The 23,058-nt window shown below is 36.9% G+C and overlaps 3 protein-coding genes across 6 annotated transcripts; all 3 read right to left on the bottom strand.

The window, feature by feature from the left end:
• Nucleotides 1-176: 176 nt before the first annotated feature.
• LOC133724395 (E3 ubiquitin-protein ligase RKP) lies at nucleotides 177-9,240 on the bottom strand. Of its 2 annotated transcripts, none has more exons than XM_062151113.1 (11): nucleotides 9,031-9,240; nucleotides 6,996-8,656; nucleotides 5,355-6,176; nucleotides 4,841-5,001; nucleotides 4,451-4,589; nucleotides 3,829-3,912; nucleotides 3,367-3,648; nucleotides 3,128-3,259; nucleotides 2,003-2,202; nucleotides 1,365-1,569; nucleotides 177-873 (listed from the first exon to the last, which is right to left on the bottom strand). In XM_062151113.1, the coding sequence occupies exons 2-11, from the start codon at nucleotides 8,490-8,492 to the stop codon at nucleotides 577-579; spliced, it is 3,819 nt and encodes a 1,272-aa protein (XP_062007097.1). In that variant the 5' UTR covers nucleotides 8,493-8,656; nucleotides 9,031-9,240; the 3' UTR covers nucleotides 177-576. The 2 variants fall into 2 exon arrangements, with proteins under 2 accessions (XP_062007097.1, XP_062007096.1); XM_062151112.1 differs by having other exon boundaries at nucleotides 6,996-8,650.
• Nucleotides 9,241-11,385: 2,145 nt separating this feature from the next.
• On the bottom strand, nucleotides 11,386-16,615 carry LOC133724394 (protein CPR-5). Of its 3 annotated transcripts, XM_062151111.1 has the most exons (6): nucleotides 16,206-16,615; nucleotides 14,827-14,883; nucleotides 14,376-14,411; nucleotides 13,500-14,246; nucleotides 12,978-13,080; nucleotides 12,216-12,352 (listed from the first exon to the last, which is right to left on the bottom strand). In XM_062151111.1, the coding sequence occupies exons 1-5, from the start codon at nucleotides 16,518-16,520 to the stop codon at nucleotides 12,991-12,993; spliced, it is 1,245 nt and encodes a 414-aa protein (XP_062007095.1). In that variant the 5' UTR covers nucleotides 16,521-16,615; the 3' UTR covers nucleotides 12,216-12,352; nucleotides 12,978-12,990. The 3 variants fall into 3 exon arrangements, with proteins under 3 accessions (XP_062007094.1, XP_062007093.1, XP_062007095.1); XM_062151110.1 differs by lacking the exon at nucleotides 12,978-13,080 and having other exon boundaries at nucleotides 11,386-12,352; nucleotides 13,500-14,240; nucleotides 16,206-16,611; XM_062151109.1 differs by lacking the exon at nucleotides 12,978-13,080 and having other exon boundaries at nucleotides 11,386-12,352; nucleotides 16,206-16,610.
• A 4,918-nt stretch (nucleotides 16,616-21,533) lies between these two features.
• On the bottom strand, nucleotides 21,534-22,619 carry LOC133706500 (nuclear transcription factor Y subunit B-1-like). Its single transcript, XM_062132074.1, has one exon. The coding sequence runs from the start codon at nucleotides 22,474-22,476 to the stop codon at nucleotides 21,826-21,828; it is 651 nt and encodes a 216-aa protein (XP_061988058.1). The 5' UTR covers nucleotides 22,477-22,619; the 3' UTR covers nucleotides 21,534-21,825.
• Nucleotides 22,620-23,058: the final 439 nt, after the last annotated feature.

The raw sequence follows: 23,058 nt of genomic DNA, 5'->3' as shown, positions 1-23,058 counted from the left end.
TTGGAGTGAATTCCCGAATCATGAGTACAATTGTACATTTATCACTAGAGCACAAGGATTTTTCGTTGTTGCAGACAATTGTGTATAGAGCAAATTTCATCAGATTATATCTAGAAGAAGAAAAAAAAAATTATAGAGCTGTCTGCTTTACTTTTCTTAATGCAGCTATGTACCAATGAAAGAATAAAAGTTTTTGCAATCTGAGAGAGAAGACCCAAAAGATTTTCCTTGCCATTTACATCTCATATTTACACAATAATGCCCTCTAAATTCTACTACAAAATTCTTAAACCCAACCATCCCACTATGATCTTTTCCCCACCCCAGCACTTATGCTTGTAAATACATATTCACACGGTATCAATATAATTCTAACTGCACCAAAATGGGAGTAAATCATCTTCTATATAACTTTCCCTTTCCCCCTCAACTTTTTTTCTTCCCTCTTGTGCTCTGCCAGTTCACAACCCTCTGACGCCCCGACTTCTAAGCAGCAACAATTGATGAGTCGCAGACCAGCTCTCCTTAAGGAGGCAAGAAGACCAACTAAAATGAGCAAACTACAAAACAATCTTTTCAATCTGCCTTCTCACTAATCCTGACAACATCTAGTACAGTTGCATTGCAAAAGAAGCATCTGTGGCAATTCAAAAGATGTCTGGTTATGCAGCCATAACAAGACCTATGGGAACAAGGTGCAAATTGTGCATCTGCTTCACATGCATAACAAATGCAGCACATGTTATCATTCACATCAGTTTCTCCCCCTGATATCTTATTTTCTTGTGATTGGCTACGGAGAAGGATGAGGTTCAGAAAATTCTCTAGCTCGGCAATTTTTCCGAGATAAGCATCGCCTCTTAAAATTCCAGCCTGGAAGATAAACAATTTATAAGCTCAGAAGGAAGAAAATGAAGCAGGTTCCTGTCACACGAATGAACCATTTTATCTGTTCTTTAGTCAGTGTTTCTTTTCTTTCTTTTTTCTTTTTTGGTCTAATGAGATCTTACAAACCAAGAATATAGCTATACAAACCAACTAAGGACACAGCTAGTCAGCCTAGTAGGCAACACGGTGTAACAAGATTAAATAGGCAGTATGCAACAAATGTGAAAATGTCTCAGTACTTGCCTAGCTATATAAAATGATCTTAGTAATGATTTAAATGCTCAACAGAAATCCTAAGATAGTAAAAAGCAGATTACTGATATATAATACATTTTATATGGAATTATGGAAATTTTTGGTATCATTTGTAGGTTTATCAACGTTAGGGTTCAACTTGCATGACACAAAAAATACAAAATTTACAAAAAAAGTATTATATATGAGAATGAGAAAGAGTAGAGTTTGCGGGAGCTAACCCAGTTGTAATCCAATAGGTACTGAAATCTGCAATTAAAACTGTCAAGGCAACCCATGCTTGCAAAGATGCTGACAACATCATTGTGCTCCCTGCATTCCATCTGTTCACTAGCATTTGTCAAGTTCAAGATAATACCTACCAGAGGTGCCAATACCATCCCTCGGTTTACTTTTTCTAAAGATTGACCATGTCGTCTCAAAGACCTGAAAAAACAAAATTCCATAAATGATACAAGAAGTTAGTTAACAGGCCCACATACCTACTTATCATAGATTACATAGGCAAGTTTACGACGCCAACAACGAGAACTTAAGATCATGCAATAAATTTCTGAGGGTCCAAAATGTTAAGTCAGTCATGGATAACATAAAGTGAGCAAACAAGTAAGGCTTCTCATCTTTACCAATGCCTTTGCATCTGTCCCACAATAGACAACATGGCAATAATTGAGCAAGAAATAGATTAAAAAAACAATGATAAAGGAACAAAGGATGGGATGCACTTAAGATTAAGGAACTTGATTTTTTTTTTTTTTCTTCTTTACTCCTCTTAAGTAATTTTTTGGGGTGCCTATGTCATCTCTGAAGATAACTGGAAAGTAATAGCAGACTTAGGTTTGCAAGCACAGAATCTTACAAGTCAAAAAACTCGGAATCTTCTGCTGAAGTGATGTGGTTCAGAATAAAGACAATCAGCTCAGTCAACCTCCGAAGGTTTGTATCAGCCCCAGATAGAAATGCTTGAGGTATCTCATGAGTACAGAATTCCAAAACCCTTGCAAGATTGCATGACAGATCATATATCACACTGCATTTCTTCTGCTGGAACTCTAACACCTGCAGATCATGCTTACTAAAATTATACAAATATAGAATGGTAGTATGAAAATGATAAATGGCCAAGTAAAAAAAATTTAAAAGTAAAAGTTTGTTCATTTACCCTACACACCAGTGACACAATATTTCTGTCCTTGTTCGAACCATAATAAAATTTGGTCGAACTTTATCCCCTGACCCTCTCTCATCCCGTTGAATGATCAGTCCAGTTTCCAAAGTACTACCATTTACAGACAGCAGGACAAGGGAGGGTAGGGAGGAGAAAACTGACATTCATATCTCCGCGGAAGCTTACAAAACTAAAATCCATCTAGATTTGACAGACCCAGCTGAAAAATGTGAGAGCCTGCTTGGTCAACTTTACTACTTTTCGTTTTTTTTTTTTTTTTCAGCAGCTCAAAACAGTTTTTCTATCAGAAACCGAAATCAGAGAGATGAATGAGAGCAATGTTCGACTTGGTTTTAGAAAGTTGCAAACTGAGTTACAGTTCACAGATAAATTTTTGATATTTTCACTTGTTTTTGAATTTTGAACTCATGAGATACATGGAGAAAACACCTCATTACTTCCCCAGCCAAAATTGTTTTTCACATTAATTTGTATAGGCATCAATGAAAGCACTTCCACTTCCATTGCGCATTCTGCCCTAACCTACTTACACCAGATAATACCACTGACACCAGACATCAAACTCATCACTTCATTATCTGTACTGACCACAGATTTGAATGCTATTGTACATGGACCTAATCCAGTAAGACTGCACCAACCAAGGCACTATCAGAGGATTTGTGCAAGCAGAGAATTTTTTTTTTCTTCCCAGATGCACATTACGGGTCTCATGATGATACTGATATGGGTAAAGTAGGCATATACAATAACAAGAACATATGCATGCCCTAGTAGGAACGAGATTATCCATACCTGGTACTTTTCTTGCATTTCTCTAACAGAAACTGAGAATTCAGTCATTGTCCAACTGAGAGTGTTAAACAGGCGATTGAGAAAAGCCGAGAACAACCCTTCATCACTGATGCAAGCTTGCCCTAACAACCTCTACATTGATTAAAAGGCCAAAGAAGACAAAATATGGTGATAATCAGAACCTACTCAGGGTAAAAAGGTTATGATTAAAGTTCTAAAGAATAGATGAAGATATTCACCTGGAAGATGATGGATGATGACGATGATTCTCCATGCTTTGATGAGCCAAACCCAGATCCCTTGCACAAACGCAGAAGAATGTTCGTTACTGGGATCCAGGATCTATTATCAAATGCTGACAGCAATGCTTTTGGCATCCTCTGTTTCGCTGCTTCATTGCTCTCAAATGCAGCCAAATATTCTTTGTATTGTACCAAGACCGAAATAGATTGGAGAAGCAGATCCCTAAGATCTGCACTAGATATTCGAGGGTCGTTGAAATGCGTAACCACAAAGGTGATCTGAGAAACAAGAAACATTTAGCACTTGTTCAAATATCTAGAAGCGTAAAACTCGTAATCTTCATATATAGTAGATTAGTAGCAGTCGATATATTAAGGAAACTAAGATGAAACTACAAGAAGCAAAAGGAGTATGTATTTTCAAAAAATTAAAAAAACAGCTTGAAAGAGGAAACATACAAATGAAGCAAGGCCTTGCTTGATAAATATTGATGAAGGGACAAATGGAGGATCACACTTGCGCAACACATGAAAGCAGTCAACCTGCAAGGGAAATAATCAAGCAATGAGTAATGAGAATGAGAATCACATATCCAAGTGGATCAGAGAAATTGGCTTAAAAAAGTCATTGCAATACGTGGCTCTATGATATCTAGTATTTCCAGGAACTTTAAACAGAGTAGATGCACTTTTTCTATCCCATTTTTAGCTGTTTCTGTTTGCCACAAACATCAGAGATTGAAACTTTGAAGACAAATGTCAAACTTACTATCTTGCGCTAAAATTTCACCGAGCAATAACATCCTAATGTAATTCTAGAACTACTGTGTCTACCTGAGATGCTTCTGGAATATTTCAGTAATGTGCAAACATTATCACCAAAGAAACATTGAATGAAATAAATTGAAGAAAGATTATTCTTAAGGTGAGAATACAAGTGAACGTTTGTTCTTATCACATGCGACAAAAACAAGGGCAAATACAAGTGTTCATAATCAAAAAAATGATTGAACAATTTTATGAAAGGGACTCCTTGCGTATGTAAGACTGTTGTTTGAATAAAACAAAACATTTGATTTACCAGAGCTTCAAGATAGTATTCAGGGACATAAGTGAACAACAAATCCACTTTGCTAAGGACAAGAAGCAACTGAACAGTCCACATGCATGTTGCATACATTCCTCTTTGCTTCCATCTAGAGGATAGGGCGATACGGTACCTGTAAGGCATGAGAGAGTGAGCAAGAGAAACAGAGCATTTAAATGCATGCAAAGAACCACATTATGTATAATGAATCAGTAGCTGAACTGTATTTTTATTAGAATACTCCAGTGAACAGAAGACCTGAGATTATGGTTATTAAATTTCTGTAACACATTTTGTAATGAACATATGTTTAAGAGAAAAGGAACGAGACAAAATACACAAATTATGAAAACAAGCTGTTCCTCATAGTCATGATCATCTTACCAAGCGCATTGTCTTACAGAATCAATAACCTCTTCTCTATGAACATTACGAGCTTCTTTCAAATGCTTCAATTGCTCAAAACAAGGTCCTTCTCGAATTTTTTTATCAGTTTCTTCAAGATTGGCAATTGACTGCAACTGGTGATTCATGTAATATGATGCCTACAATCAGAAATTTTAGTAATTTAGATATATACAACACTCAGGATACAATCACAAACAAAACATACACCATAATTGATAAGAGTATGATAATGAGGAAAATAAATTCAAGCACAGACCTGATAGATCTACAGTTTTATATAAAAATATATGCCGGGTTTTAAGTAAAACAAAATTAAAATTGAGTAAATCTGGAATGCAGAAAACAACTTATTATATATTTTAGCTTCAGCAAAGTTTATCTTTTTAACAATGGGTTTAACAGATACTCAGCACATAAAAGATTAATCAGTGGCACTCTGAATTCTTTAATAGAAAAGAAAAAAATATATATATCCCCACTATCTCCTTACCTGCTTAAAATTTGGCGCAAGACCTATATGATACAACAGCAATAGAACATCTAGAAGTTCTTCTTCTCTGAGCGTAGCTGACGACATAATACCCTCCCTTGGTACAAAACTCGTATGTTGCACCGGGCAATAACTAAAATCAGATTCAGATTGATAGCTAGAACTAGGTTTATCAGCCATATCATCACTCAAACTTCCAGCACTGCATTCTGTAGTAACATGGGAAGATCTCTCTGGCATGGGACTGCAATGGGCACGGGAACCTTTAGCTGTGTATCTAATTGGATTCTTTGAGATTCTTGTAAAATCCTCGTCGTAACTTGAGCAGCAGCATGGTTTTCTTGTACTTAGATGAGTCACTCTCGTTTCTTCATCATCCATACAACCTTCCTCCCACCGGATATCTTCTGCTTCCTGATCATCTACAGGGTGTGATTTTGAGAGATGACTAAAAGATCCTCCAAGCCTGGTATTGTCATTTCGATGAGGATCATTTCTAAGAAATAAACCTACTGGAAAGCTTCGATGACGACCCCTATGAAGAAAACCAACATCACGACCTTTTTCACTGTGCTTCAACCAACCGCATATTTCCCCCATTCCAAACCCTTCAGATAAAAAATGAAGTATAACTGTGTACAAAGAAACAAGAACAGAATTGCTTGAAACTCCAGGAGGTGGAAGATTGCGGTCAGCTCCTCTGTTCTTTAGTAGAAGGTTCTGTAGAAATGTCCTAAACACTGAACCAGGCAACTGGGGAGGTGTCACAGGTGGTATGAACTGTATGACCAAGCGACAGAGGTCCCTATGCTTCTCCTCAATCTGAATATGTAACATGCATTATTTTAAAAATTAGTACAGAACTTTCACAAATCTGAATAAAATTATAAACAAGGCAGGCCAGATAACCACAAGCTGTTGGTGTCAAACATTAAGGATGTAAATTAGTGTGTATGTTTCAACAATACACATACTAAATAATAAAGTTCATGTATAAAGTTAAGCCAACGACATAAGTTTTTGATTTTATATTTTTAATACTAAAATAAAGTTTAACTGAAACTTGATATTTCATACAACATAGGTGCAGAAGTGTCCTTAAATTTGTCCCCAAACACGGGTGGCTTTGTGTGGGGTTATATTTGTTACACAACTTCCCTCCTTATCTTTGACCAGCTTATAGGATTGGGGATATTTGTGCACCCAACTGTCCTAACACTTGTATCTTTAGGATGCTTTACCTTTTTTATTTCAACATGTTACGAAAGAAGCATGTCACTTACCACTTAATCAAAAGAAAATTAGTAAAACTTATGTAATTTACTGTAGAATCTTTTGCCTAGTTTAAAAGGATCACACACAGATCTATGTATCTTGGAAATGTACATGGTTCACCTAGTGTTAGTGTGTTACTGACCTAATTGAATTTGTCCATGAGGATAATAAGGGAGAATTAGAGAAATTCATGTGTTTCAATGAATCTTGAACTTTCTGTATGAGAGTACTTCCATTCTTACTCATATTTCTATATATTAGAATAATTCTAAAAGGTTCTTCCCTGTGCCCAACTTTTACATTCTAGATGTAATATCCACAATATAATGCAGATTATATTATGACAAAAAAAAAATAAAGATGTACCTTACTAACAGCTTCAGATAAAGCTGTAGTCGTCAACAGCATGCTACTTTCGTAGGACACATCCTCACATGAACCAGGCCACCAAACAGAAGGCATCATGGATTCCAGATCATTCTTATTTGGATCCTTTCGTGATAGGAACCTTTCAAAATGGTATTCAAAATCAGGTGATTTCCACCAGAGCACCATAAGTTCCTGCCGTCTCAGGATATGACATGCCAATGCAAGGTATGGATATGACCCTGACCATGGGCACTCTTTGAGAACCAATGTGGCTGTTTTGCAACCACATGCCAGGGCATTTATAATATGTTCAAACAACAAGTGTGATCTATTAAATTCTAGAAAGACATCCAGAACTCTATCTAAGCCTGAATAATCATGTGGCGCCTGCAATCCAAACACTTCCACCATGAATGACAAAAACGGACCCCAGGCAACATACTCTATGCTCCAAACATCAGCTCCAAGTACAGATAAAAGTTCCTCACATATCCCCTGAGAAGCAGGATAAAAAATTTCGTCAGGAGAAACAAACCTCTTCAGTCTCAATTTCTCAACAGAAGAATGTTTTGCCTGCTCCACAGAGTGCAAACCCAACAGCCTTGACAAGCACTGCAGCAACTGAGTTGCAAACAAATTTAAAGGAGGAGGTGCTTGAAGGGGCTGGTAGCCTTCAATCGGAAATTTAAAGGGACGGCCACCAAAATTTAATTCACATCGTTCACCTTGTGAGAGAGAAACTGCAGGATAATATCCACATCCTGGTCCCATCTTACGAATACCATGGAATGCCAAACCAAGAGAGACACCATTTCTGTAGAATGATATTTCATTACAGTCCAAATCTATGCAGCATCCAATAGCATCACCAACAACCCATGACTGACCATATGACTCAGCGTCCTTGTTCCATTTTCTAACCCTCCTCCCATCAAACGCATATGAATCATCAGCATCACCTACACCCTTATGGTCAGTAAAAGGGCAAGAAACAGTAGCCCATCCAAGCTGCTGAATACCTGCAGTTTCCAGAACAACTTCATACATCCATTTTCCTTTCCAAACAGAAGCGTTAGCCCTAGCACTGCTGAACATTGCTAAGCTCTCCACAAGCAAAGGAGGCTTAACGATTCTAATATCACCCCGGATACTGATTTTATCAAGACCAACGGTGTGGGGTCTGCAGCCATTCCCAGAAATGCAAATGCCGTCTCTGTCTCCATCCAAAGTACTTGAATTTGCATGTAATTTCGAGAACTCATTCTTTAAAATACCGCGAACTAGATTCCCATCAACCGGCCCAGACAACGAACCGATTGATCTGTTAGGGAGACCAAATACATATTCCAAGGTTCGCTCCACTGATTGGTAACCAAGCTCATCACATGATGAAACACGATGGGATTTCGACGAATTCTCTTTGCTGTCCTCACCATTCAATATCAAGAACAGACCAGAAGAAGGCCCACCTAACCGTAGGCCGTCTTCCGCCATTTGGAATAAAAACAAGCACTATATCCCCAATATCAAACCCAAGCCCCGAAAATTTTATTCAAACTTGAGTATACCTTACAGAAAGCAAATTACGATTCCAACACTGATCCATAGCCGTTAAAATTTTGAAACACAACCAAATTACCGGCCATCCTGACCTGAAACTCCAAGGTTGCGACACACAAATTTAGAATATGTGAAATAAACTATGAAGAAGAATATGAAATTCAGCAAATTGAACATTTTCCATTGAGTCGTTTCGTAACGAAATCACACAAAACAAACTCAACCTAAACTTCATCACAATTAGCCGGCTAAGCTTTCGAAAACAATTTCGAACATTTTACCGCAACAAATTGAGAAGAATTTCACACAGCCCAGTCCAATAAGGCGCAGGAGAAACCGAATTTGAAGATGAGAAGAATATAGGAATTTCAAAAAATAAAAAATAAAATCAACAAAATAAAATAAAATAAAATTCGGAAATTCGAAACGAAACCGTTAGGAATCAAAGAGAAATGAAAGAGAGAGAACTCACGAGTTTGGTTCATGTTGATCGGGTTAGCGGCTAGGGTTTTGCCGCAGCCATTAATGAACCACCGCCTCCTATATGCCTCAGAGAGAGAGAGAGAGAGAGAGAGAGAGAGAAGGACAGAAGTGGAATTTTGAAATGTTCGCCAAAAGACCGGGGGAGGCGATAGAGAGAGAGATGAAAGAAGGAGGAGCTGCTTCAACCCCACGCACGCCTGACTGGCCAGCTCGCTAAAAAAGGAAACGAAACCGACACGTGTCGCGATCTGGAGGGAGTTACCGGCTGCTGATGTGGTGGGTCAAGCTAATTTGCGCCGGGAAGATGGACGTCGTGTTGTCTTTCTTTGGTTTGTGACTGGAAACTCTGTAGGATACGCATTTCCCATTTTTATATATAAATGAATTTTCTTTTTTTGGTCAGACATTTTATAAATAAATTTGGTACTGGAAATTAGAAAAAAACGAAACTACGTGGAAAGATCCGAGTATGTGACGACACTTTTAGTTGCATGAGTTCCCATGGAAGTGGTCTGATCTTCTTGATTAAGTGGGACCCACATGTTTTTTTTTTTTTTTTTTTGCCCCTCAAAAATCAAAACTTGATAGGAAAGGATCCTTTATAATATTTCAAGTTTTTTTCTATCTTCTAAAAAAAAAAGTACTTTTTTCCTGAAGGTTTTTGTTTTTGGCAAGTAAGAAAAAGAAAGTGTATTTGTATTTCAACAATGGTTTTTGTTTTGTTGGATTTTTCAACAATTATTCAATTATTTAAATATAAAAATCTAAGGAAAACAATTGTGTAATTACTCAAAAAAGTATAGTGCTAGTGGCGACCTTGCAACCAACTCAATTTGTAATGGTTTCGTTTCGAACTTGGTCTAGTGGCCTCATTATGTGGTGTTTAAATGCAATCTCTAGTTACATGACAAAATGAAGATTCCTACGCAATCAATCAATTCTTCTCCAAGTTGAGTCGAGATATAAAGTGTTATGGAGCCACTAATGAATGAATAATTACATATAACATTCGCCCCCGATAACCAAATTGATGATTCTCCCAATCAAGATAAATAAATATTCTGTTAAACTTACAAAATTAGAAATAAATACTATATAAAGATATAAAATCACTTCCCAAAAGAGAATATGATACAAGAATCTATCTACTTTATTTCCTTTTTTGTATCATTTTTGATACTTACAAAAATATAAGGAATAATAGGTAAAGACCCTATTCATCCAAAATAAAATTTGCCACATGTACACTCCATACACGTTGCGCACAGCCAAAAAGCAAACTCATTTTGTTTTTTTTTTGCACTAAAAAGATACATACATATCCATGACCAACCATAAAGCACATGAAAAGATTGAAAAGCCTTCTACCTCCTGCTAAGATGCGCACTAAGGCGTTGATATACCAGATGCCCCTCTATGCCTAGTTAAGCCTTGTTATTCCCACTGGTAGTGCGTAGTGCGCACCATGTGGGTACGAGACGGCTTTGGCGTCGCTTTATCTGTAAGCATTTAGAAAAGCGAGTCAAACTTCAACTGTGAGATCACGGAGTTTAACAGTAAAAATAGCGGAAGGGTAGTATTGTAATTGCAGCGGTGATGTAATCAGCACGTGCTTTGGGAAGGTGTTTTTGGTAATTTTGGCTTTGGCGGGTCAAGCTAAAATGTCAACGAAAAGAAAAGGGTTCCATGAGAAACACGCAGGGAGGTTTTTTTTTGGTGATGTTGATGACAAGTGGCAATGAGCACTTGGTACACAGTTATTGAGTGATCCATGAGAGATTATTTGCTTTTTTGGTCCAAAAGAAAATGGATGGAGGAGATTTTTATGTCATTTTCATGCTTTGTTTTCTAATTTTTTTTTTTATAATTCATATCATGTTTTTGTTTTTGTTTTTGCTTTTTATGATGTGATTGCATTTTCTCGTAGTTAATGATGTTCAATGATTCAAAACGATAAAATTTTTCTCTTTTTTTTAGGTGAAAATTCACACTTCAGGGCGTTTTTTTTTAAAAGCAAAAATACGTAAAAAAATTGATGTGTTGAATGCTTCATAAGATCAAGAAAGTGTAAAATGTGGATGTTTTAAGCTCTCCACGAGAACATTTAAGGGTTTAACTTACTAGCTATAACTTATAACTTGTACTTAATTCCGGTTGTTAACAAGTTCACGAATAATTTTACAGTGACAGTACAAAAGGAGTCAACATTCTTTTCACCCCTGTAATGGATTCAGATCTAAATTACAAGGGTATTGCTGGTTCCAAAACATTCATCCATCAATATATGGCACCATGAAACATACATAAGCAAGCAGCAAATAACTACAGTAAACAAAAAGAGAGACAATTCAAGTTCTTTTATGAATCATAACTTCATTAACTCTGATAATACAAATCAATCTCTCAACTTAACTAGACTGCTTCCCTTCGGGGCCATCCGACAGACGCTTCACTAGACCGAAAGTGATAACAACACGAAATGGCCCCTTTAAATTACTCACAAATGAAAAATGGCTACTGATACAAGAGCCAAATACATTACAATGCAAGCTGTGCTGTTTAGGCCCGTTACAGCAGTGACAGCTTGACATAAGACACATATTCATGATTTTACAACAACTTCATTAAATTATCTGATGATACAAATTAAGGACCCAAACCCAACTCCTGCGAGCATATCTCTCCAACTTCATTGGACTCAAAATGATAATAGTACAAAATGACCCTTAAATTACTGATGCATGAGAGAAATTACAAAGTCATGCTGACAGTCAGAAGATACCTCCTGTTCCAACCCAGTGATCAACATCAGCGACCAGCAGCAAGAAATGGTGCTTCCATTCAGCAAGGCTCGCAAAAGGCAGAAGGCCACAAAGCAATGGCAGAAACAGGAATGTAATACCGTAGAACACCAATCTGCGTATCCAGTAAGGAAATATTGAATTTCCTTTTGTCCCTGGAGACACATCAATGGGTCCATGCAGGATATGGAACAAAACTGATGTAAAGACATTGCAGAAGAAATGCACAAGGCATAGAGTCTCCCAATATATAAGCCAGTGATATCCACTCCCTCCCAATGTGTCTACACAAAACTTGCCGGCCCAACCACAGGCAATTCCCAACAGCAAGACTATGAAAGTAACTGGCATTGTCTGTTTCGAAACTGCCGAGCGCTGGAGGATCAAATAAGCAATTGCAAAAATCATGAAGAAACCAAACACCATCCGACTCACTACCACAGCTTGACACCTTAGAACTTGAAAGCCCGAATTGACAGATGCCACGGGATTCCACCAAGACTTTGAATCCTGAGACAGAGGAAACAACCGTTAAACTTCCCAGACTAAAATCAAGGCTAAGACATGTACCCAAGAAACCGTCTATTAATGTATATTGCAGCGCATCTCTAGACCATGTGGCAAACATTTTCTTCACAAACTTTTCACAATTTTGCTAGTTGAAAAGTTTTTCACTCCAATCCACTCTTCAAACTTGATTAGGTTGTTATTTATTTCCTTATAACTTAAAGGATATAACACTGACTTGTAAAACATTAAAAGACTTGACAAAGAAAACTAAGATATTCAATGAGTATTTAAAATTGCTGGGAAAATGGTAGAGTTATTGGTGCATAATAAGAATTGAATATACAAGATCGTGGGAAAATAATCAAAAACATTACAGAAACAGAAGAAATTTGTGGTTTCTTCTGCATTATCTCTATTACTTTTAATTGTCAAAAGTGAAAAATAGGAAAAAGGAATTTTCTCCCAGGCGATGTTCTATACGGAGCAAGGTCCATTTAAATTTGCAGTTTATTACAAACAAAATGAACCAAAAGAAGGGAGAAGAGCTACTCATTTGATAAGTTTGATAAGAAACAGTTTGCTGTATTAACTCGATGCAACAAACTGGAGTAGCAAATTTTGCTACCTGAATTGCCGTATCAATTGGAGGCACAGAATGCCACATGGCACAGCAAAATAACAGCATGGGTTGGAGATGCTCTTATAGCTTCTTCACAGATGTCCAAGTACTGAATTGAATACAGAAAATTTGTAGACAATCCAAAAATTATTAAAACCTAATTAAACAACTGAAATAATTATTAAACCTAATAATTCTAAACATTTAAAGCTAGTTAACAACTAATTCTAATACAATGAAACTGAATAGAATGAACCTGATTTCTTAGTCTCTGTCTAAGCCTAAGGCAAACATAAATCTTAGTTTAGTTTTTCTTTCTGAGGGCCATCAGATGGCCAAAACCAATTGCCAAACATTGCCTTTCAGAGGTTTTGAGTTGTTTAATTTTCTCATTACACAACTCAAAATCTCCTAGCAACTGTTGTTATGGATCACATTAATATCAATAGGAGAACCAAAACAAGACATCTACAGCACCAACAATTTACTGAAGCTTATGCAAGAACAGAAAGGAAAAAAAGTACTTGCCTTTGAAGGTGTACATGATGCAGTGGCTTCCATAATTCTTCTGTATGAATATATGTAAGTACCATAAGACAGAGCTGCAGCCATGACCAATAATCCAGCAACTAGACAGTCAATGCACGTCCTAAGGAGCTCAGAGTGTCTTGTGTCTTCTAATTGAGTCTTAAATTTTTCAGCTTTGAAGGATGCCTTTGATCTGCCCATAGCTATTTTTGATCTCTCCAGATGATTTGAATCATGACCTAGAGCCACTTGTTCCTCTTTCAACGACAACTTCTTCATTGCCAGACCAAGCTCCCAAATCTTCAGCTCATTAGCACGAGTTTGCTCCATGACAGATTTCTCAAAAGTATTAAACATGGATTGGTTGGTCACCCTCGGGGGAATACAAGTCAATTGATTGATTTGGCCATGCAGGGCAACCTCCAGGTTAACAGGGTTTGTCAGCATATTCTGATGTAATTGATCTCTATAATTTAATTGACCCTCAGTTGCAGTAGTGTGGGTCACTTCTTTTGAGTGATAATCTTCTGTACTGGAACTGCTTCTACAAGCTTCCCCCCTTAGACAGTCATCTTGTTCGTCATGAGTGACACGCGGACTATGTTCTTCTATGTTTTGCTTGCTGGAGAGATATCCTGTGTTATCTTCGGATGATTCTTTGATCGACTTTAGAGTTCTTAAGGTGCTCCCAAATGATTGTTCAAAGTTCTGGATAAAACAATCAAACCTGTTCCCGAAATCCTGTTTCTACATAGGCAGTCAAGGCACATAAATACAACTTTAGTGTCTAGGACTTGGGTGGTGATGCTATGAACTATTAGAAGAAACTTGTGAAACCACTTTCAATGAATATGTCAGCAGTTAGGTCTGGCTTACATTAGCAAATGATCCTCTGACAGCTGAAGCACATATCTGCAATTCGGTAGAAAAATGTATATTTGTAAATGCCCTATTACATACTAATTTTACAACAACATTCAGAAACTAGAACTAGAAAAGTATAAGGATTTTTTTTTTTTTTTTGGTTCCATTGAAGAAAAGAAATCAAATATCAATGTTAAGAATCCCACCAGGCAGAATTCAACCTTTAGTGCGACAATAGCTTCATAAATCAAGGTAAAAAAATAACATGATGTCATAGCACAGAAGGTTACTGGCAAGGAGACTTCACAGGGGTACCTCAAGATATCATAATTGTCTTGACTCTTGAGTTTGTAATCACTATTATGTTTTCATGAACACATTGGCACTGTTTGAATCAGCAAATGCAGAGAACTGGTGGAAGATTATTATTGATGTAGGTCTTTTTGTATGAAAAGAAGAATACCTTAGCAAGATGATCAGAAGACATCCCTCCACCTAGCTCACCATTCCTTTCCAGAATCTAGAATATAAAAAAGTATCACACCCAAAATATCAATAAGCAATCATTTCCAAAGATTACAAAAAGTTTAGCTGAAGCATGGAATTATCTTTTACACAATGTTGTCAAATTAAAGCACAGCAAAAGTTAGCCTGCAACAAATTGAATTAGCTAGAGAATAATGGCCATGCAAAACATCACCATGAATCCTACACAAAAGAAAGACTCGAGAAAAGAAATTAGAGTCAAAACAGAAATCAATGTTTGACAACATGAAGAAATTAAAATAACACCGTGTGACACCAAAACCATATCCACTGTCAATGAGTAACATACCGTCCTCACCATCAAGTCAAAAACAAAAAAAAAGTTCTTCAAATTAAAACAGATTATATGAATACCAAACCACAACAATATGTGTGGACCAGTGACCCAACCATGTAAACCTAACATCACACACCTTCAGAGCGAAAATAAGCAGAGTCCTTATTCAAGTCTAAATTCAAACCTAAGTTTTAGAATTTGACTATCAATATATGAATCATCTACTATAATAAAGAGAAGTATATTAGTTAACTATAGGATTATCTCAAGACTCAAGTATACCCTTGCTAATTTAGACATTTAGAGTAAAAGAATTCAAAATTAATGATATTATACAATTTCAACCAATTGATTCTCTTTCAACATCCCGCACTTCCTTTATAACCTGTATCAGTATTTTCTTAACATACTTGCACTAGGCATCTTAAGTAAGATACAATTTCCAGTCTGATCAACAACAGGATTTCCACATTCTTATGCAGGAACACACACCGAAGGAATAGAGAGATTACCATACTAGTCTTTCGGTTAGCAAAAACCAAATCAAGTTTGAACTTTAGGCCATGATAAATTGTGTTAATTCAAGCCACAACCACAAACCAATTCAAATAAGTTCAATTTTTTCCTTTAAAGAGAACAATGAGCAAATCAATTAATACCAACTTTGTGCACGCCCACCTCGAAAACTTCTTCATCAATACTAACCATGAAAAGAAAACAAAAAACTTTACTCATCATTGTGGTAAAGACAAAAACTTTATCACGTCAATTTCAAAAACACTATCCCTCACAAATCAATCATTGTATTTGAAAAGCTACACAACCAAGTGTTCTAGCTATACAAAACTCAACTTGAACAGAGCACAACCTTTCATACAATGCAAGAAATCAAATCAACAAATCAGAATTCAAACCAATATCCAAAATCCAATGCCAAAATTTAAACTTTCAATCAATCACTGAAACCCACAATTGGGATTCAACTAGTGACAAAAAAAAACAGAGCCAAATTGTCGAACCTGATTAACAAACACCGCCATTGACATCCCCAACCGAAACCCTATATCATCGGAATTAGGGCTCCGCCGCACCGCATTGACAACCACCTTCTGCCCTCGGCGCTTGCCCGTCACACGCGCGGCTCCTCTTACAGAGAAGCCCGAAGAAGTGGAAGCAGAAGAGGAGGAGGAGGACGCGACCGAAGCGCCGTCCTTGAATAGCTTTTTCTTCCCCTTCTTCTTATTATGATCGACGGCGGGGATTGAGTTTTCATGGTGGTCGTCGTCGGCGGCGGCGGAGAGATGGGGGGGTTGAAGAGAAGAAGGTGGGTCCATAGAAAGGTGGGAACTTGGGAGTGGAGCAGCATTCAAGAGAGATTATTTAAAGAGAGGTGGGAGGGACTTTTATGAACGTAAATTTGAAGCGGAGACTTAAACATGAAGCTATGACACCTTTTACGCAGAGGTTTGGGGTAAACAAAAGTTATATGCGAACTGTGTTCTGTTTTGTCGGAGGTTAAATTCCAAAATAGTAAATGACTTTTTACTCCTAGGGTTAATTTTTTGAACAAGTAGTCTTAGGGTTAGGGTGATTGAAACGTTGGGAAGCAAACGTATTTGGAATGCAAGAATATTTTGCGATCCTTCTTGATTCCATTCCTTAGTTGGTGTATTAGATTAGATGCATGCATGAACGAACATGAACATGAATCATGATCATGCATCTCTTGGCGCGTATTGCGGTGAATTTTTTTCAAAATGAGTGAACATGAGAATGGGATCATTATTGTGATATCCATCAATTTACCTAGTTTGTTTTGTGGGCCTTGTTATTGCAGACCTTATTTGTTTTGGTAGTGTGAAATTATATTTTTATGAGACTTTAGTTTATTTTTGTACGGTCAGTTTTAAGGTTAATTAGTAATTTTAGTAAAAGGAAAATAGGAATTTTAAACTAGCTGTTACAAAGAGTAATCTTTCCATTATGTCACCGCTTTGTTAAAGCAAATAGAATAGACAGTTGTGCACTCTTTGCTAATTGATGTTTGTCAAAATACATAGACTTAGTGGAGACTCCCGATATAATTTCAGGACGTTCTCTTCATGTTTATGCTTATTGTAATCAGGGGTGAAGGCTCTACGTCCCCCCTTGTATTCTGCAGTTTCATTAATCAAGGCTTGAGAGCAGCCGCACCAGCCCCCTTTAAAAAAAAAAAAAAAAAAAAGAGGTTGCATGTGTTTACATAGAAGTCTGAAATAAATTGAACTTATGAGTTTTGAGAGAGAAGAAAAGTCTTTTGCATGTGTTTAAAGTAGGAAAAGAAGAGAGAACAACGTCTGTGTGCAAGGATAGAGAAAGGATAGAGAAAGGGGAAAATAGGATAGAGAAAGGTTGTGTGCAAGGATAGAGAAAGGGGAAAATAGGTTAGGCTGCGCTGACTAGAGAATTAACCATAGAGGCATGAGACGAAGTATCAAGTCTGAGATTAGGTGTTTTTGTTACAATTTCAACCAGGTATTTTTCCTTACACGATTATAGTTCTTCCAGTATTCGAAATTAGACTCATCAAGGGTTATTTTAGCGTTGATTTCACAGAAAAATAATAAGAACCGAATTTATGGTGATTTTTCAAAGTTGATACAGAGGAAATAGATTTTCTGCTAACAGAAATTAGGAACGTGTTGCAGTCATTGTTTAAAGAGCCAAGTGATTTGTGTTGGTCTTAAAATTCTTTTGGAATATTTCTCTTTGCGTCTACTTCCTGGGATAAAAGTTTTATGAATTATCATTTGAAGTTATTTTTATAAAATTCATTAACCATTTGAACCTAGCTGTTTAGGTGGAGAGACTTATTTTGAAGACAACTTTTGGGGTTCGGGAAAAACTGATTTCGCTCTCGAAAATTTACTATATGCTAAATATTGAGTCTTAAATAGATTTTCCAAATTTCAAGAAATTTTAGTTCATATTGAATCCTGTGGAATTTTTGGAAGAGTCATTATTGGTGAAGGTCTTATTTCCTGGCAGCAACAGAGGTCGGCTTTGGAATATTATTGGGATAAGTTTTTAGTATTCTTTTGACTTGATATTTTTACATTAGATACTTAAGCATGTCTAGTTTAATCTTGTAAATTTTCAAGGGTTTTGGTTAACGACTGTAGCAAGTGAGATTTTTCCTTCGGACATAGGCCTTGCCAGATTGTTTTTACCGCATGTTATAAGGTTCTAGTTTGTGTCTCATTTTGAGTTTTTGTTTGCTTTAGGTTGAGAAACCACAACTTAGGACGCTATCTCAGTTGCTTGTATAGCTTGGTTAGTTGAGGTAGTTAACTTTTGTTTACTCTGGAACCAAGATAAATATATTATTGATGATACGTTACTATATATATTATTATATGCTTATGATTTTGAGTGCACCACTTTTGTTTCCGTTGTGATTGCTTTGGCTTGTACTAGTACGTGTGCATCATGCAAAATTTGATAAGTTTTGAAAGAGATTTCTGCTAGGTACTCTCTTGGCATATCAATACCAGTAGGCTATCTGAGGAGAAATCTGTTCTGTAAGTGCAAATTATGCACTGTTTTGTCTTTGTAAGTTCTGCATTGTCTGTTATATGGCCCACATAGTGGGTTAGTCACCGACGGGTAACGTTTGTCTCCCATCTCTGATAAGTTTGGGTCTCATTGGTATGTCTAGAGGGACCTAGAAAGTTCAGTTTGATTTGTTTTGAGTGCACTCCATGTACTATGCATTTTACTATATTGTATATAAGTATGGAATGCTTTCCTATTTGTTATACGTGGTGTGTTATAGTTAGTTACTGAGTTTATATCTCATTAATAATTTGTTGTGGTTCCAGGTACTGAAGATGAATTGAATGCTTAGAAAACTTGGTAGCAGCTAGTAGTTGTGTCAGCATCCCCTAGAAGATTGTTCAAGTTTCTTGTTTCAGATTGACTGCTTAGAAGACTTGGTACTTCCGTTACTTTTTTTTATTTTAGTTTTTATTTTCAAAGTAACTAAAGTGTATTTTGAAGATTTTCTTTATATCATTTTGACTTACTAAAAGTACAGTTTTCATCTCCAAATTTTGGGTCGTGACAATTATAGCTAGGCAAATAGTAGGTTCCTTATTTCCTGTTAATTTGGTATTTCATGCACTTATCCTTTAGATGTAAATACATGTTTTAAAGACTTAAGAGTCCGCAAAATTTTTCTCACAAGTTGAGAGTTTAAAAACAAGTACACTCTTTAATAATGGATATGTTGTGTTTGTGTTTTATGATTCCTAAATCCTAATGCATCTCAGTGGACATAGAATTTGGAGATGACTAGATCAAGCACACCATCCACTACAAGTGTTCGGATTTGATATGATGGGTGGCAAGTGTGGCCTCCACGCTTCAATTCGGTGCAAGAGACTTGTATTGCTAGGAAGAGGATGATGGCAACTCCAAAACCCGACTGGTGGTGTGGCTGAAGGTGGCCGGAAAACGAAGAACCGACTGGAGATGCAAAACGGGCCCAACCGAGAACTTCCAGGCCTCGATTCGCTCTAATGGCCGGCTGTTGACGAAAAGTGAGGCCGGAACCGAAATGGCTGGAAGAGGTGCGCCGGATGGTGCCTGTTCGGCAATTTGGAGCGGTCGGATGGTAGAGAACCTGTCAGGTTGCAGGTTCGGGTTGGGTCGGAAATCCGGGTCGGCGAGAGAGAAAACTGAGTTAGGGTTGAAGTAATTTTCCGGAAAATAGAAATTACCAAAGGTAATTGGCTATTTATAGTAAGTTTCCTAAAATAGTAACTTTTATGTTTTTGACAATAACTTCTTCAACCAACTCCGATTTGAGCGTGTCATATGTCCACGGACTCAGTTTAACGTCCCCTACAACTTTCATGAAGGAAGTTTCCTAAAAAACTAAGCATAGAAAAAAGTCAACTTTTGGAGCCCCTAAAAGTATCGAAACAAAGTTAAAAGTGAAAGTAATTGTCATTTACCATCTAAATGACCAATAAACGGGTAAATTAAGGTACGGGACGTAACGTTACTATGTCTTAAAATCTCCATAGTTATAGGCTTGCTTTAATAAGTGAGCATTTAGTTCAAACATAGGTGATCAATCACTATGTATCACAATAGTTCTCTTACTAGACTGCAACTTCTTGACCTGTCTAGTTGAAAGTAGCAGAAGAATATGTTTGACATGCGTTTAATGAAATCCACATTTACTAAAAAAAAAATGGAGAAAACGGAGAATATGATCTCTCTCTCTAGTGTTTCTATTATTTTTAACAACATAACAACTGACAATACACAATGACTAGTCCATCCATGAGACAAACTGATCAAGACCTCCCTATACAAAAGAAAAACTCATGCACCTAAACCAAATGATATTGGAATGATTTTACAAGTTTGTTTGTGATCGATTTGGTTTTCCAGGTTAAAATATAATGATAGTGGATTATGAAAAAAAAAATAAAAAAAACATAACGTACTAGTGAAGGCATTATGAAATATTAAAGTAGTAACGCCGGCGAGAAGGGCCCAATAGAACATCGATCAACAAAACTCAAAAGCAGCCTGCTGCGCGCGCACAATGCGTCAATCGTGCGAGATCAAAGCAAAAAAGTAGAAATCAAAATGATATAGGCCTAGCTAGGTCTAAACAGACAGACAGAATCATAACGTACAGTTGGGAGAGACTGTAAAATTAATAAAGGAATGTCGACGTCGACGTCGACGTAGATAATGGATGTACCTGAAACTTATTTATGCAACTATTAATTAGTTTATCGATCTTAACTAATTCTTTAGTCATTAATCTTAATACTCAGGTTCCATATATGCGATGATGATCAGAACTGGAGAACATGCATGCACTAAACCACATCAATGACTGATGTTGTGCTACAGTTCTGCATCTATATATATGTGTGTGTGTGTGTTCTAAAACGCTGTCGAGTCCTGTGTTCTAGCTAGCTCGGACTATGTTCTACAAGACTTAAATGATATGTCTCTTTAGGGTTGGAACCTAAACAATCCCTACTCAACTTCTCTTTGTATTTAGCAGTTAGCTGTCTACAACTAAAATATATAGACATTTATCCTTTTAGGCTGAGATGCTATCCTTGTTACAGCAAACGATCCTTTGTATGTACGTTTTAGCAGCTTAATTATCCCTGTCGCTTTGTCTATAACTAAAAAGACATCAAGGTAATATATGTTCAATGCTAGTCTTCAGATATTTGAAGCTAGCTGTCTACAGTTATCGTTTAATTTATGCTGAGAAAATGTTATCCTTTTTGCAGACGAATGCGAGAGATCGATCAAGAGCTAGATTAGTTCATGAAATAAGCTATGCCAATTGTATCGCGTATAATGTATATAAGCTCCAGATTTGTTACATAAACTAGTATTTTCAAATGAGTGTATAAAATTTACTACAGCATATATAGGATTTCTGGGAAGCTCCTCCGATGCTAACTGCTGGATCTGTACTTTTAACTTGAGCATTGATGGATCTCCAACAAGATCCCTTGTATACCAATTGTCAATTGAATTGCAATAATTAAAGAAATCAAATCAAACTATTACATATATATATTAGGTACCTCTTACATATATAGTTTTCGGTGTTTACCATCCTATCCCATTGTGAAGATGATTTGCATTTCCATCCCCATAAGCCACCAGATTCTGATCTCCATAACCAATAACCCTTCCACTCTCTCCAAACCCTTTTGGAGCACTCATCTGTTGCCCCCCAAGTGAATAAAACCCACCATTAATATTGAAAAAATCCACCTTATTCATTCCTACTGTGTTGATCCCATTAGTACCATTATGGACTTGGTTGTTGTTGTTGATGTGATGACCATCATTAGATGAGTGGTTGTGATCTTCTTGTCCTCTAGTCATGGAGTTCTTCTCTCCCTCGGTCTCCCTATACTTGTTGAGATAGCCCTTCAAGGGTCCAACATAATTCTCAAAACCAAGGGTTGTCATGGCCCAAAGAAGATCATCGCCATTGATAGTCTTCCTCTTCTCTCGCTGGCACTTGTCCGAAGCTTCCCCGGTGATGAAGCTTATGAACTCAGAGACGCATTCTTGGACGGTTTCCTTGGCTTCCTTTGAAATCTTGGCATTTGCAGGGAGGGACTTCTTCATGATCCGGCTCACATTAGCAATGGGAAGGAACCTGTCTTGCTCTTTGGAACCACCATCGGATACATTCCCACCGGACAAAGGGCTTCCGACTGGGCTGGTTTGTTTTCTTTTTCCACTCATGATGGAAGCTGCCAAGTGAAAGAAAGTGTTGATGAGAACAGAAAACTTTTTTTTTTTCCTTGTGTTAAGTGCTTGTTATGGAGTATCTAAAGGGAGAAGTGCTGGGCTTTTATGCTAGAGTTTCAGAAGCTAGCAAAACTGTTTTTTATTGTTTTGTTTAAATAAAAAAGAGTGGAAAGGCGGTTTGATGTGGACGAAAGATAAAAACAAACACTGGGTGTTTAGAACAAATGCAATGGAATCTTGGAGTGAAAGAAAAAACCTATATGTGTGGTGTTGATAAATAACAGAAGAAAATTAATAATGAATGATATTGTGGCCTTTTCTGTTATGGAATTTCCATGGGACCAAATAAAAGAATTGAATAAAAATAAGAAAGCTCTTTCGACATTTTGGTTTTAATTATTTGTTTCCATGTTTGCTAATTGCATTGGCAGCTAGGTCGTTTTCCTGGTTATGTCTTTCTCTGCCTAGCTAGCTTTTGACTATAAATTAAATATAATTAAAATTCACATATAAATCCATTGGCAATGACTGAGCAAAGGGAGACCTTCAAATTGCTTGAACACGTCCAATGGGTGC

Source organism: Rosa rugosa, chromosome 1 (assembly GCF_958449725.1).
Source record: "Rosa rugosa chromosome 1, drRosRugo1.1, whole genome shotgun sequence".
Taxonomy (NCBI): domain Eukaryota; kingdom Viridiplantae; phylum Streptophyta; class Magnoliopsida; order Rosales; family Rosaceae; genus Rosa; species Rosa rugosa.
The sequence above is the reverse complement of the archived record's forward strand: the minus strand, read 5'-3'. Positions and strand labels throughout refer to the sequence as shown.

What these genes read in the sequence shown, in the direction of transcription:
- LOC133724395 (XM_062151113.1), bottom strand. Translation starts at nt 8,492, where the DNA reads ATGGCGGAAGACGGCCTACGGTTAGGTGGGCCTTCTTCTGGTCTGTTC. An exon ending in TATCTGAAGCTGTTAGTAAG is followed by an intron (nt 6,177 to 6,995) that starts GTACATCTTTAT and finishes TTACATATTCAG; the next exon opens with ATTGAGGAGAAGCATAGGGA. An exon ending in ACCTATTGGATTACAACTGG is followed by an intron (nt 874 to 1,364) that starts GTTAGCTCCCGC and finishes TTTATCTTCCAG; the next exon opens with GCTGGAATTTTAAGAGGCGA.
- LOC133724394 (XM_062151109.1), bottom strand. Translation starts at nt 16,520, where the DNA reads ATGGACCCACCTTCTTCTCTTCAACCCCCCCATCTCTCCGCCGCCGCC. An exon ending in TGGCGGTGTTTGTTAATCAG is followed by an intron (nt 14,884 to 16,205) that starts GTTCGACAATTT and finishes TTTATATTCTAG; the next exon opens with ATTCTGGAAAGGAATGGTGA. An exon ending in TCAGAGGATCATTTGCTAAT is followed by an intron (nt 14,247 to 14,375) that starts GTAAGCCAGACC and finishes CTGCCTATGTAG; the next exon opens with AAACAGGATTTCGGGAACAG.
- LOC133706500 (XM_062132074.1), bottom strand. Translation starts at nt 22,476, where the DNA reads ATGAGTGGAAAAAGAAAACAAACCAGCCCAGTCGGAAGCCCTTTGTCC.